The 12850-nt window shown below is 36.7% G+C and overlaps 2 protein-coding genes across 2 annotated transcripts; one reads left to right on the forward strand and one right to left on the reverse strand.

The window, feature by feature from the left end:
• Nucleotides 1-4837: 4837 nt before the first annotated feature.
• On the forward strand, nt 4838-8271 carry LOC110880186 (polyadenylate-binding protein 4-like). The gene is made up of 5 exons (XM_022128769.2): nt 4838-5090; nt 5185-5497; nt 6641-6888; nt 7543-7818; nt 7901-8271. Exons 1-5 carry the CDS (start codon nt 4883-4885, stop codon nt 8152-8154), a joined length of 1299 nt encoding a protein of 432 aa, XP_021984461.1. The 5' UTR covers nt 4838-4882; the 3' UTR covers nt 8155-8271.
• Nucleotides 8272-8907: 636 nt separating this feature from the next.
• LOC110880185 (GDSL esterase/lipase APG) lies at nt 8908-12038 on the reverse strand. Its single transcript, XM_022128768.2, has 5 exons — nt 11582-12038; nt 10539-10669; nt 10179-10412; nt 9803-10058; nt 8908-9279 (listed from the first exon to the last, which is right to left on the reverse strand). Exons 1-5 carry the CDS (start codon nt 11847-11849, stop codon nt 9083-9085), a joined length of 1086 nt encoding a protein of 361 aa, XP_021984460.1. The 5' UTR covers nt 11850-12038; the 3' UTR covers nt 8908-9082.
• Between the last annotated feature and the right edge of the window lie 812 nt (nt 12039-12850).

Raw genomic sequence — 12850 nt, forward strand, 5'->3', positions numbered from 1 at the left:
TCCCTACTCAGGGCCGGCCCAATGCTTATCAAAACCTAGGCCGGTAGGCTCGGGCCTAGGGCCTCCAAATAATATATAATTGTTTTAATTCCATAGATCTATTAACTTTGATAGTGTAGTTACTACTATATATAATAAATACATCAAGATCACATGCTTAAATACTTCAAACCACAAGAACAAGTAATTTTATCCATCATAACAGTGGCGAAGCTTGAAAAAAAAGTTCGGGGGGTCGAAAACGTATATACCTAATTTTTTTGTTATAAAAACGGGGGGTCAAAAATGTATATACCTACAAAATCCTATATGAAACGTACATATATAACACTATTGGCCGAAAAGTTCGGGGGGTCGGGCGCCCCCTCCCGCCCCTTAAATCCTGCGCCCCTGCGTCATAATAATCACCCGTGACCCGCTATCGTTTGCTGGACCCGTGACCCATTCAAACTCCTGACCCGCTAACCCGTATTGCTAACCTTGACTCGTGAACTAACTCGATTAACCCAACACTCGACCCTTTAATCGGTTTGTTCACTTCATTTACTAGGACCAGCTGAATCACCGTCTCCTGTCGACCTAGATGACCTTACCTTTACCGGACATCTGACCTTCCCCTAGGTCACGTCCAAAGTCATCACACTTGAAACATTTAACATGGCATCCCATTGGAACTGTTCATTAACATCTTGACTTTTCACAGATCAACGACCTCTTCCCCCACCACATACAAAGCCACCCGATTTGAACTTCCAACGCCATTATGTTGTGTTTGCCTACTGTTGTCATACATCGATCGTCAAGGGTTTTATCCTTGGCTTCAAGTTTGTTCATTCAACAGTAGAGCATTAATTGCTTCATTCACGCACCGTAGGACAACAGTTGGGCTATTGCTTCATTCACGCAATATGAATCTACGCTAAGTCGTTATGTGTACCAAATTGCTTCAAAAGATATTTAATTAATACGAATCTGTGCTACCTTTACCCTAATCTCCATTGTTGATTATTACTTCAATATTGGTTTGCTTCACCAAAGAAAAAAATAGAAGCTAACTTTATTTTTTACTATGTACACCAAATTTCCGTACACAATCAATTAAAAGAAAAAAATGACCTCTGGTTTATAGTTTGTATATAATTATATACATTAAAAATTTATGTACATATCAAATTCGAACTTTGAATTGAATCCCAAATTCAAAATTCGAGAGTGATATTCGAATTAGAATCGAATTTCCATTTTGGCACGAATACTAAACCTCTAAATCACTAAAAGTTATAGATCATTTCATGTAGCATATCATGCATACGTTCATTATAGCAAAACTAGTCATCAGTTAGTAACCCTTGTAACCAAATGAATCATAATTAGCTTGTAATAATTAACAAGAGTATTATGATGAGTTTTCACAAACAATATCTTACTTAAACAAGATTTAATAATCAAACCATTCTTGTGATCACACAATAAACAAATTAAGCTTACAATTTACAAGGGAAATTCGACTTATAAGATGTATCATTTATATACACCTATTGTTGTTTTAGGCCTATAATATATATCGTATATGATGGATATAATCGGGTGGTTCCGTTGGTGGCACGATAATACTCCAGTGGACCGTAGTGATCTAAATTTGTCGTTCAAAAACAAAATAAAATAAGAAACACAATGGTAAAACTTCCCTTTTACCCCTTCCAATCTATCATTTGTCTCGTTTAATTCTTGTCTATAATGTCGAATTTCATTCTTCATCCCACCATCCCACCGCCGCCCCCATTGCTGCTGCCACTTTAAACCCGCAACCTGCACCATCAAGTTACCCAACGCGACGTCTACATTATATTCTCAATGATCAATGATGTTAATCTCTTTAAAGACGATTTATCAATAGATAATATTATATAGTGGGCCGATCATTGAAAATATGGTATAGATGTTGTGTTCGGAATTAACCTCATGGTGGAAGTCGCAGGTGTAGAGTGGAAACAGCAATGGCGCCTGCGGTGGGTTGGTTGGAAGAAGATAGAAATTTGGAGAAATAATATTGTTCTGTTCTATAGGAGTTCATGTTAGTTATATATAGAGTCTTAATTAACCGAATTTTCTGCAAATGATAACGGAGTCGACCGCGGATTACATGTCCATTCGAATTTGAATACTTAGTTTTTCCTTTTTCATTTATAACTCCCTTTACAATGGAACTTCAAAAGAAACATTAAAATATAATAATTTGTAGTTGATAAAATAGAAAATTACGAGCATGATCGTCGTTTGTAAGGCCATGTTTGGATGAACGTATTTTACCTCTTATGACTTATTGACTTTTTGAAAAAATAGGTTTGTGTGAAATGATTTTTGGGTAATTAGGTGAAAAGGAGAAATGAAAAATTCATTTCCTTGTGATTTTTCTAAAAAAAAAAATAAATAATGAGATTAAAAAGTTAATAAGAAGAAATGAAATAATATTTGATGTATTTTAATCTACATAGTTATCATATTCATAAGGCTATAGGGTGTGGTCACACACTTTTAATTCATCATCCAAAACCACTACTCTAAGGTAGTGTTTGGTGTGCAAGAATGAGAGGCGTAATGGAATAGATATTTACAATGGAATGAAGAAAATGGTGTTTGGTTGGTCAATGGAATGGAGTCACCCATTCCAAAAGCCATTCCATTCCCTCAAAATCATTCCATCCATCCCCCATATTTTTTTTCATTCCATCCCCTCTTTCACAATTCATCAACAACACCACAACCCACCACCTTCGCCACAACCTACCACCACCCATCACCGAGGCCATCGCTGCCACCCGCCACCCCGACAACCACCTTCGCCGCCGCCGCCACCACCCACCCGCCACCATTACCACCCACCGCCGCGACCAACTGCCAACGCCACCCGCCGCCGTCACCCACCACCATCGTCGATGCCACCCCCACCACCACCACCAATCACCGCCACCTCCGCCGCCACCCACCGCCACCTCCGCCACCCACCATCAACGGCCGCCGTCGCCGCCACCGCCACTCGTCATCGTCGTCGCCGCATCGCCACTCGCCGCCGCCACCACCACCCATCGCCGCCGCCGCCGCCACGCACCACCGCCACCTATAACCACCCACAATCACTACCACCGACCACCACCACCACCACTCACCGCTAATTTTATTCCTTCGTTTTTCTTGCCACCAAACAATACACAATAATAATTCATTCCATTCACACACAGTAACCAAACAAGACATGGAATGGTAATGATCCATTGCATTCCTTCGTCCATTCCATTCCTTCGTTTATTCCATTACCCCATACCAAACAGACACTAATAGTGTGGTCATGACACAAACCACTATTTTCTTATTTTAATTTATTTTTGTGAAAAAGAAAAGAAAATATTGAAAAAGGAAAGGAGACCCATGATTGTCATGGTTTAATCCATGCCAACCATGTGGATGAGGCAAGGGGGTGTAGCAATTCAATAATGGTCCTATGTGGTTCAAGCATATTTTCAGAGTGTGCGGTGGGGTTTTTTAACCTAAAAAATACACAAAAAATTAAATATTTTCAGTCCACTCACTTAACACCATCTAATTTACTCTGTTAGTTAGCCCACGTGCTTGTCACGTGCAGGGCAATTTCATCATTTCCATTCAAATAAAAGAAGTGAGTGGAATGAAATAGTAACGAAATTGAAACCACAAGGGTTGAAATTACATTTTTTTTAATTAATAGACTGAAATAGTGATTTTTAAAGTGTTATTACTTTGATTGTTACATGTGATTGATCTAATTTGGCAATTAAAGTGTTAGGGTTTCGATTTAGGTTCTGATTTGCGAAGATGATCAGTTGCAATACACTTTTAACCACAAAGTTGAAATTGATTGTTCACAAAAGTCATGATGGTCTAGTGGTTATGTGCGCTGATATGTTTTGGCAATTTTTAAAACTAATGGACTGTAATGTTACTTTTAACAAACCACAGGGACGAAAAACGTAACTAACTATTTATTTATTTTCATTTTAAGTTTAATAGCAGGGGCATTAAGGTCATTTCAAATAAACTAACAGAGTAACTGGATGATGTTAGAGTGGGTGGATTGTAATAGTTACGAAAATGAAACCATAGGGACTGAAATCGCAATTTTTAAACTAATAAACTGAAATAATGATTTTTGACAAACCATATGTGACGAAAAACCTAGGGCTGTAAACGAGTCAAGTCGAGCCGAGCTAGACCCAGCTCGAGCTCGGCTCGAACTCGATTCGAGCTAGCTCGGTTCGGCTCGATCTAGCTCGAACTAACAAAAAAACCGCAAAAATTACTACTTAAAAAGCTCTTAAAATAAATTTTTCATAGACTACGGGTCATAATTGACATTTAATTTAACCTTATGACTAAATATACAAGTATAAATAGTTAATTCACTTTGTACATTGTCTTTACCTTCTTTTATAAGGGGAATACTCCCTTAGTTTTTGTTTTCTAAGCGATATGAGACAAAAAAATGAAGAATGTAAACCTTATCGAGCCAGCTCACGAGCCAAGCCAGACCAAGCTCGAGCTCGGCTCGTTTACAAACCGAGCTGAGCCGAGCTTGCTCGTTAACAACCGAGCCAATTTCGAGTCGAGCTTTCTTCTAGCTTTTTTCGAGCGAGCTACGAGCCACGAGTTTTTTGAATACCACTAGAAAAACCTAATCAACTCTTTTTTTTTCAATGAAAAAGTGGGAAATATCAAATAAGAATTAAGCAGTTTGCAGAAAAAATTGATCAACTTCCTCTATAAATAAAGATGAATTCATCATAACTGAATAACTGATTCTCACTCTCACACTACATTTTCTTGCTCTCAAAATCAAAGATTTCTTCTAATGGCGAATTTCACTCATCTTCCCATAATCCCACCACCACGGTTATTCTCACTTTACGCCGGCGACCTCCACCACCATGTTACCGAACGCGATCTTTACACCCTCTTCTCCATCATCGGCCCCGTTCACAACATTCATCTCTTTCGACACCCTTTCTCCCACAAATCCCTTTGTTATGCCTTCATCCATTTCTACTTCCCTCATTACGGTAACTTACATAATTAAGTTCTTCCTTTTGCTAGTTTTTTTTGATTATTTATTGATTTTATTGGGATTTTTTTTTTTTTTTTTTTTTTTGACAGCTGCTGTTGCTTTGAATAGTTTGAACCACATTGAATTAAGAGGGAAACCCATCAGGCTAATGTGGGTTCAGAGGGATCCTGTGTTGAGAAAACTGGGAATTGGGAATCTGTTTGTGAAGAATCTTGATTCGTCGGTTAACGATGCTGAACTGCAAGAGGTTTTTGAGGTGTTTGGAGTGATTAGTTCTTGTAAGATTGCTAGAGATGGTGATGGAGTGAGTAAAGGTTTTGGGTTTATTCAGTTTTGTTCGGAGTATTCGGCTTCGTGTGCTCTCTCGGCTTTGAACGGGTCTGTTCTTCATGGAAAGATTTTGTAAGTAATCTTGATACATGTTTGTTTTCTTGATTATGATGTTGATTATATATAGTATATCAGGGCCGTCTCTGAAAATGGTAAAAAACTTTTGGGCCTCGTGCGAGATAAAAAAAATTGGGCCCCTTGCTATAATATAAACTCATCAATCATATATAATAAATCATAATACGACGATAATTGTTACAAAAATTAACAAAACAAAAGTAGTGTAGCAAAATGAACAAACTTACGTTGAAACATCACTTAAGCGAATCGTGAGGCTTTTTACCATTTTTGAATGTAAAGTTCCCGATCAAGTATTTATAAACCATGCCGATTCTTCTCTATATTTCAATGTATCATAATTATCCATGTTCATAGAGTGACTGCTAGCATCGATTAAAATAATAAATCCTATTTTTATTTTACAAGTAAATTAATACACCTAACATTAGTTTCAACACCCTCTAGACAAACAAAAATAACTAACACTTGAATCCTTTGAGGAGAAGAACTAAGTTTAATATTGAGTTCTTCTAGGTTTATATTATAGATGGTTAAATGAGAAATAGAAAACCTACACATTTAAAAAAAACATATAAAATTTATTATGTAAATGGTTAAATGAGTAGAAAATAATTGAAAGAACTTACAAATTTATTGAGCCCCAAATTTAAATGTGAATTAAAATTAAAACTAAAAAACAATCAATGTTAGAACTAGTGTGACTATATGGGCCTTCATATAATCAGCTCTTTGAAAGCCCAAAGACAAACAAAACAACTAGCCCAAAGACAAACAAAACACTACATTAGGAAAATAAGAAAAAAAAGACCAAAGACAAACAAAACACTACATTAGGAAAATAAGAAAAAAAAGATCAGTACGGGATTCGAACCCGACATAGCCAGTATGTGAAGGACTGCCGCTTCCACTGAACCAAAGGGTGAATTTGTTTGTACTTTTCTAACCTAATAATTATAAATATGAACTATATATTTTTTAAACAACTTTGGGCCCCTAGATATTTTGGGCCTTGTGCGGTGGCACCTCCCGCACAGGCCCAAAGCCGGCCCTGTAGTATATATATATATATATATATATATATATATATATATATATATAATGTTATGGCTTGTCTTTCAATGTTTTCTTGTTTAGAACTGTTGCGAAGTTTCTGAAGAAAAGCGAAAGAAAGGAACCTCAGTTTACAAACGTGTATGTGAAGAATCTCGATAAAGATTTCACCGAGAGTTCTTTGAGAGAAAAGTTTTCAGAATATGGAAAGATCACAAGTGCGGTAATCATGAATGATGCGGAAGGGAAGTCAAGAGGGTTCGGATTTGTCAATTTCGAGTCGCATGAGAGTGCTATGAAGGCCATCGATGGTCTAAATGGTGCAGAAATCGGTAAAGAAACATAACATAGAAGTCTAGGGCTGCAAACGAACCAAACGTTCGGCGAATAGTTTGTGAACCGTTCGGCAGGAAGTTCGTTTGTGTTCGTTCGTTTATTAAACAAACGAACACGAACAAGAAATTTCGTTCGTTTAGTTAAATGAACAAACATGAACAGATGTCGTGTTTGTTCGTTTATGTTCGTGAACGTATTCGTTTGTGTTCGATAGTTCATTAGTGTTTTTAGTTTTTATATATATTTAAATACGTCAAAATTCCGACAAATTAAATATCTAATAAGTATTAGTGTATTATATATTTTGTTCATGAACGATTGTTTGTGTTCATTTGTTTCCATTTGTGTTCATGAACATTAATTTGTGCTCGTTTGTGTTCGTCAACGTTCGTTTTTGTTCGTTGCCTAAAATTAACAAACAAACGAAAACGAACACGAACAAGTTCGTTTCCTTAACAAACGAACACGAACATAAAATCTCGTTCGATAAGTGTTCGTGAACGGTTCGCGAAACACATATATTTCTTAACAAACGAACACGAACACGGTCCTGTTCGTGCTCGTTCGGTTCGTTTGCAGCCCTTCATAGAACATCCTCTTTTGTTTACGTTTATGAAGATTTCGTAGCGATTAATTTGTGTTTGAAACAGGTACGAAGAAATGGTTTGTTGGAAAGGCCATGACGAAATCTCAAAGGGCGGAGTTTTTAAGGCGTTCTCATGTAAAACAGAAACCGAACGTTTCAAATCTGATTGTGCGAAATCTTGCTAGTTTTGTAACCGAAAACGATCTTAAACAAGTGTTTGGTGCTTTTGGTAATGTCACTTTTGTTAAAGTGAGTTATAGAAACGGTGTTAGCAGCGGTATGGCATGCATCTGCTTCTCCAAACCTGAAGAAGCAAGGAAAGCTATCGCTTTTCTTAACGGTAATCAACGACTTAACATCTTGTTTAATTGTTTCCTATCGACTTTTATGATTATCAACTTGATCTTTGTCGAATATCACAGGTTGTTTTTACAATGGAAAGTACATGAGTGTGTCGTTGGCTTGGCATAAAGAAGAACAAGCGAAACACTTGCAAACGCTTTTAGCCTTACGATATAAGCCCCCCGTTGCTTATAAGGTACCAAACTTACAGAAGTTGGAGGAAAAGAAGGTTCGGAAAGAAGTTTTAGCGAATAAAGAAAGTTCTTGTGATTGTGATGTTGATGGTTTTGTTTTAGTAGACAAGCCTGCCGGTAACTCAGAGTGGGATGTGTAGGTCAGTATCGGTTTAGTTGTTTCGATGAATATACAAACAAATGCATGTAAATACGAAAGTGGGATCTTCGTATAAAGTCTTGTAAATGAGTTTAAAAATTACGTGTTTTGACCCGAATCCATTTTGACCCATTACCTGACCTGTCCGTTTTGCCACTTCTTGTGTTTTGAACCGAATCCATTTTGACCCGTTACCCGACCTGTATTTTGACCCATTACCCCTGTTTTGCCACTTCTTGTGTTTTGACCCGAATCCATTTTGACCCATTACCCGACCTGTCTGTTTTGCCGCTTCTAAATGCAAGTGATATGACGAAAGGCCGAAAAGAATTTAAATGATTTACACTACAAAGAAACTATCGATTATCATACCGGTAGATGAATTAATACCTTGTTTAATCGTTTCTTGTCGGCTTTCACAATCACCTACTAGATTTTTGTTAACTAATTTCCACATGATATGGTCCCCTTAAACATACATAAATATGAAAAGAAAGTTCAAAAAGGAAATGAGCAAACAAAGCATGCTCTTGGGCCATCCATCATCATGGTATATGTTTTAGTTGATAAGTATCCTAATAATTCGAATCAGGACCAGTGGCGGATCCAGCCCTGTTTTGTAGGTTCACATGAGCCCACTCAGTATGGAAAAAATTAGTGAAAATCTTGTATGATATGGAAAAATTTAGTGAGAGTCTACCAAAACGAACCCACTAGAAAAAGTTTCTGGATCTGCCACTGATCAGGACGAATAGAACATTTATAAATAAGATGTAATTGATAAACAATAAGAAATTTGAAACAAGACTTTTACATGTGTTTTGAATACACAAGTAAGAAAAACAGTAGTTGAAGTAACAGAAACATAATCAAACAAACATTGTACATGAATTATACAAAGTTTAAGAAAAGAGTGCAATAGTAATTATTTAACTGATAAGTGTAATCCCTTGGAGGATTAAAGCATCAGCAAGAACTTGATTAGCAGCTTGAGAAGGATGAACACTGTCCCAAAACACGTACTCAGTCGCGTTGTTACATGTACCTATCGATTTCGGATTGCATAAAAACACTGTTGTCTCCACCCTTCCTGTTCCACAACACCCTTTTGTTGCCTCCAAAAACCCTTAAAAAAAAAAAAAAACATTAGCTGTAAAAAAACATACTTGTGGTTTACCAAAATTTAAATCTTTGGACAGATAAAAATTAAAAGTAAAGTATAAGGACGGTCCTTGTGGTTTACCAAAATTTTGTATTTGGTCTCTAGCTTTCCTAAAGTAAACGATTGTCCCTGTGGTTTGCACTTAGTAACACATTTAGTCCTTAACCAACAAATCTAAAGGCTTCAACATGTCCAAGTTAGGGACTAAATGTGTTACAAAGTGCAAACCATAGGGACCATCCATGTAACTTTTGACAAAGTTGAATACTAAATGCTAAATGCGTTACAAAGTGCAACCACCGGGTCATGCATGTGCTTTTGGAAAGCTAGGGACCAAATCCAAGATTTTGGTAAACTACGAGGACCATCTGTGTACTATACTTTAACGTTAACGAAACAACCAAGCAAACACCAATCATCAAATTTAGGCTAAAAGATTCAAAACCATTAAAGTTTTGAATTCAAATTTTCAATCCAATTATATTACCATGAGAAGCAGGATCTTTAACGAGGTCATAGAGCGGTTGAAATATATCGAAGATAACAATCTTGAGACCGGGAAGTTGCTTTCCGAGTTGTGTTGCGGCTGCATTCACCTTCTTGTTAAACGCTTGAGCGTCGGTATTGAAACTAGCTACACATCCTTTTTCATGGGACCCAAACAAAGTTCTAACCGCGGGCAAGCACCCTAACGGTGGAAGCGATGTCACTCCGATCCTCCTCGCTCCTAACCCATACAAATCCTGTTGTTTGTTTGCAATTCAATTATCAAAAAAAATATTATCAAACTAATTAATAAACTGACACTGCAACTGTTCAAAACAGAATTGATGACAGAATATTAAAAGTTTAAAAAAAACTACCTTAACAAAGCTTGAAAAGATTCCGATAAGGTATGATCCGTATTGATCAGCCGTATAAACTTTGTTGATAAAAGGGTTAACATAGTAATTCTGGACAAAATCGCTGTTGCCCGCGCTGATCAAGTACAATGCATCTTTAAGTATGGATGCTGATTTGGCACTTCCAGCAACCTGTGCTAGCTTGCCTTGATACTCTTTGTAGTATTGTAGTTGTTGTGATAATGGGATTGCATGCTGCAAAATATAAAATTGACTGTTAGTTTTTTTTTTTTTTTTTTTTTTTTTTTTTTTTTTTTTTTTTTTTATAATGGGTGTGTGAGTAGTGTGGCACCAATGAGGTACTAGAGTTGGTGATTTTACGCTTGCATAGGCGGTTTTATCATCGTAACCAGATCCAGCAGACGCAAAATTAGCTCCGATCAGAAGCTTTTTCCCGGTAGCATCCGGGCTGAGATATGCTGGGGGGTATGTAGTGAATCCCAGGGTATCAGCTGCAGTAATGAGCAAACATTTAGATTTTGTACTTTATTAGTAGTTTAGTTACCAAAACCTAGGATGTATACGAGCCAAGTTGTTTGTAAGCTACTTAATAAAGGTGCTCGAATCTATCCGACCTTAAAAGGAGATCAGGCTTAAAAATAAGTTTGTTCAATAAACGAGCCTAGACCTGAGCTTTAGTTGTCGAGCTCAAGCAAACTCGCGAGACTGTTATTTATATAACTTTATTTAATAAATTATAAATATATTTACATTTTTAGTGCTACATGTAAACTTATGATAAAAGTAATTAAATAATATATTATGTTATATACAAAAGTTATAACAAATTATACATAAAACCACTTGTAAATACATTTTATGTGACCGTCGGCTCGACATACCATTTTTATCTTTTTATATATTATAAAGTTATAAAAATACATATATCTAAAGCATATACTAGTCGTATAAGAGAGGGAAAACAAAGCAAGATAATGACAGAAAAGGATCGCAAATCACCTAGCAAAATTTATAGTACAAACCAAAACGCCAAGACAAATATAAAACAAATCTATAAACCTCCATAAAAATCTCTAATTTATTAGAAAGCTAGTCTAAAATAATTAATATTAAACAAATTATTTAAAACAACTTATTTCAATTTCAAAAGTTCAGATAAAAATAATTCAGACACTCAAGTGATAAATCAACCTCCAAAAATCAACCGTCTAAATTAAATACCAATGGGGTCGGTGGCCCATTAACAAAAAAAAAAAAAAAAAAATCTTTCAGAACATCAGGGGTTCAAGACTTCAAGTCCCACAAATTACAGGATTAAAAAGATTTGTTTAAACAAAAAAAAAAAAGAAAAAAAAAATCTGAAACACCAATTAATAAGGAGTATCTAATAACTAAATAAGTACCAGTGATATCAGTGGCTAGTTTGCCATTGCAGAATCTTCCAGTGGGTTGATGGTTAGCAAAGTCACGGCCATAGGGTGGATAATTAGCTTTGAAAATGGTGGGAAGGTAGTCGTTGTTACCGACATCGACGGCAGAGTCACCGAAAGCAATGATAGCCGGAACCAACGAGGTGGAGTCTTGAGCTTCACCTGTAGTGATCATGACAAAAGCCACCGCTACAACAACCAACCCCCAAGACAGCTTTCTGGTTCTGGAACCCATGAGCATAAAAGTCTTTGTTTGAAAATGTGTGAGTGTGAAGCAAAACAGAAGTGTTTATATAAAGATGGTGCATTTAATATGGGTCGTAAATGTTGGTACAAGATCAATAAAAGCAGTTAAAGAGATACAGATGTATGGGTGATCATTGATCATAGTTTTGGTTCGACATATATATGTGCATGATAAAAGCTTTGTAAATATGAGCGTGGGGTTGCGTGGTTACTACTAAAAGGTGCTTGCTACGTTTTATTTGTCACGGTAATAATAAATATGGATATGCACCGTTGATATATTTACACGTTGAATGTCTACACTTATTATCTTCACATAAACGTTCAACTTCAAGAACCATTTCCTTTTTTTTTTTTGTGTGTTATTAATATTAAAAAAATATTAAAAGTCAACGTCAAATAGTGTCGAGAAGAGAAGTGTGTAAGAGCCGCAACAAGGGAAGCAAAGAAGAGTGAGCCACCGCGGGTGGTGCTTGGGCCATGGCTCGTGGACGTGGGTCACGACCGGTAAAGATGAGTCGAAGCTGGGATGTGACTGGAGCTGAGTTAATGTTGGGATGGAGCTAGAAGTTACTGAGCCGAAGCTTGCGCATCAAGTTTGTTTAATTGGCTACATTTTCAAGTCGAAGTCTTTTTCTTTGTAATTCGTGTGTCGAAGTATAATAAAAGCAAAGAGTTGCTCGTGCATTTAAGCAACTGATTGTGTTCATGGGGGTTGCATCTATTTATCGATTTCATTTGTTAAAAAGTACCACTAAAGAACCTTGTTTATGTTGGGTATGATATGATTATAACGTTTATGATGTTTAATTGTTTATGGTTGATGTCCAAAGACGATCAATACGTCTAAGTTGACCATCTTGTAGGCAGGGGCGGACCTATGTGTCTTGATGGGTGGGCGAGCGCACCCTTTGAAAAAAAATAAATATATTTTTTTAGGCAAAACACCCGACCGCACATCTTGAAAATATGCTTGAACCTTTCATCCGCACCTCT

Source organism: Helianthus annuus, chromosome 9, assembly GCF_002127325.2.
Source record: "Helianthus annuus cultivar XRQ/B chromosome 9, HanXRQr2.0-SUNRISE, whole genome shotgun sequence".
Taxonomy (NCBI): Eukaryota; Viridiplantae; Streptophyta; class Magnoliopsida; order Asterales; family Asteraceae; genus Helianthus; species Helianthus annuus.

What these genes read in the sequence shown, in the direction of transcription:
- LOC110880185 (XM_022128768.2), bottom strand. Translation starts at nt 11,849, where the DNA reads ATGCTCATGGGTTCCAGAACCAGAAAGCTGTCTTGGGGGTTGGTTGTT. An exon ending in ATAAAACCGCCTATGCAAGC is followed by an intron (nt 10,413 to 10,538) that starts GTAAAATCACCA and finishes TATATTTTGCAG; the next exon opens with CATGCAATCCCATTATCACA. An exon ending in TCTTTTCAAGCTTTGTTAAG is followed by an intron (nt 10,059 to 10,178) that starts GTAGTTTTTTTT and finishes AACAAACAACAG; the next exon opens with GATTTGTATGGGTTAGGAGC.
- LOC110880186 (XM_022128769.2), top strand. Translation starts at nt 4,883, where the DNA reads ATGGCGAATTTCACTCATCTTCCCATAATCCCACCACCACGGTTATTC. An exon ending in TTTCTACTTCCCTCATTACG is followed by an intron (nt 5,091 to 5,184) that starts GTAACTTACATA and finishes TTTTTTTGACAG; the next exon opens with CTGCTGTTGCTTTGAATAGT. An exon ending in TCTAAATGGTGCAGAAATCG is followed by an intron (nt 6,889 to 7,542) that starts GTAAAGAAACAT and finishes TGTTTGAAACAG; the next exon opens with GTACGAAGAAATGGTTTGTT.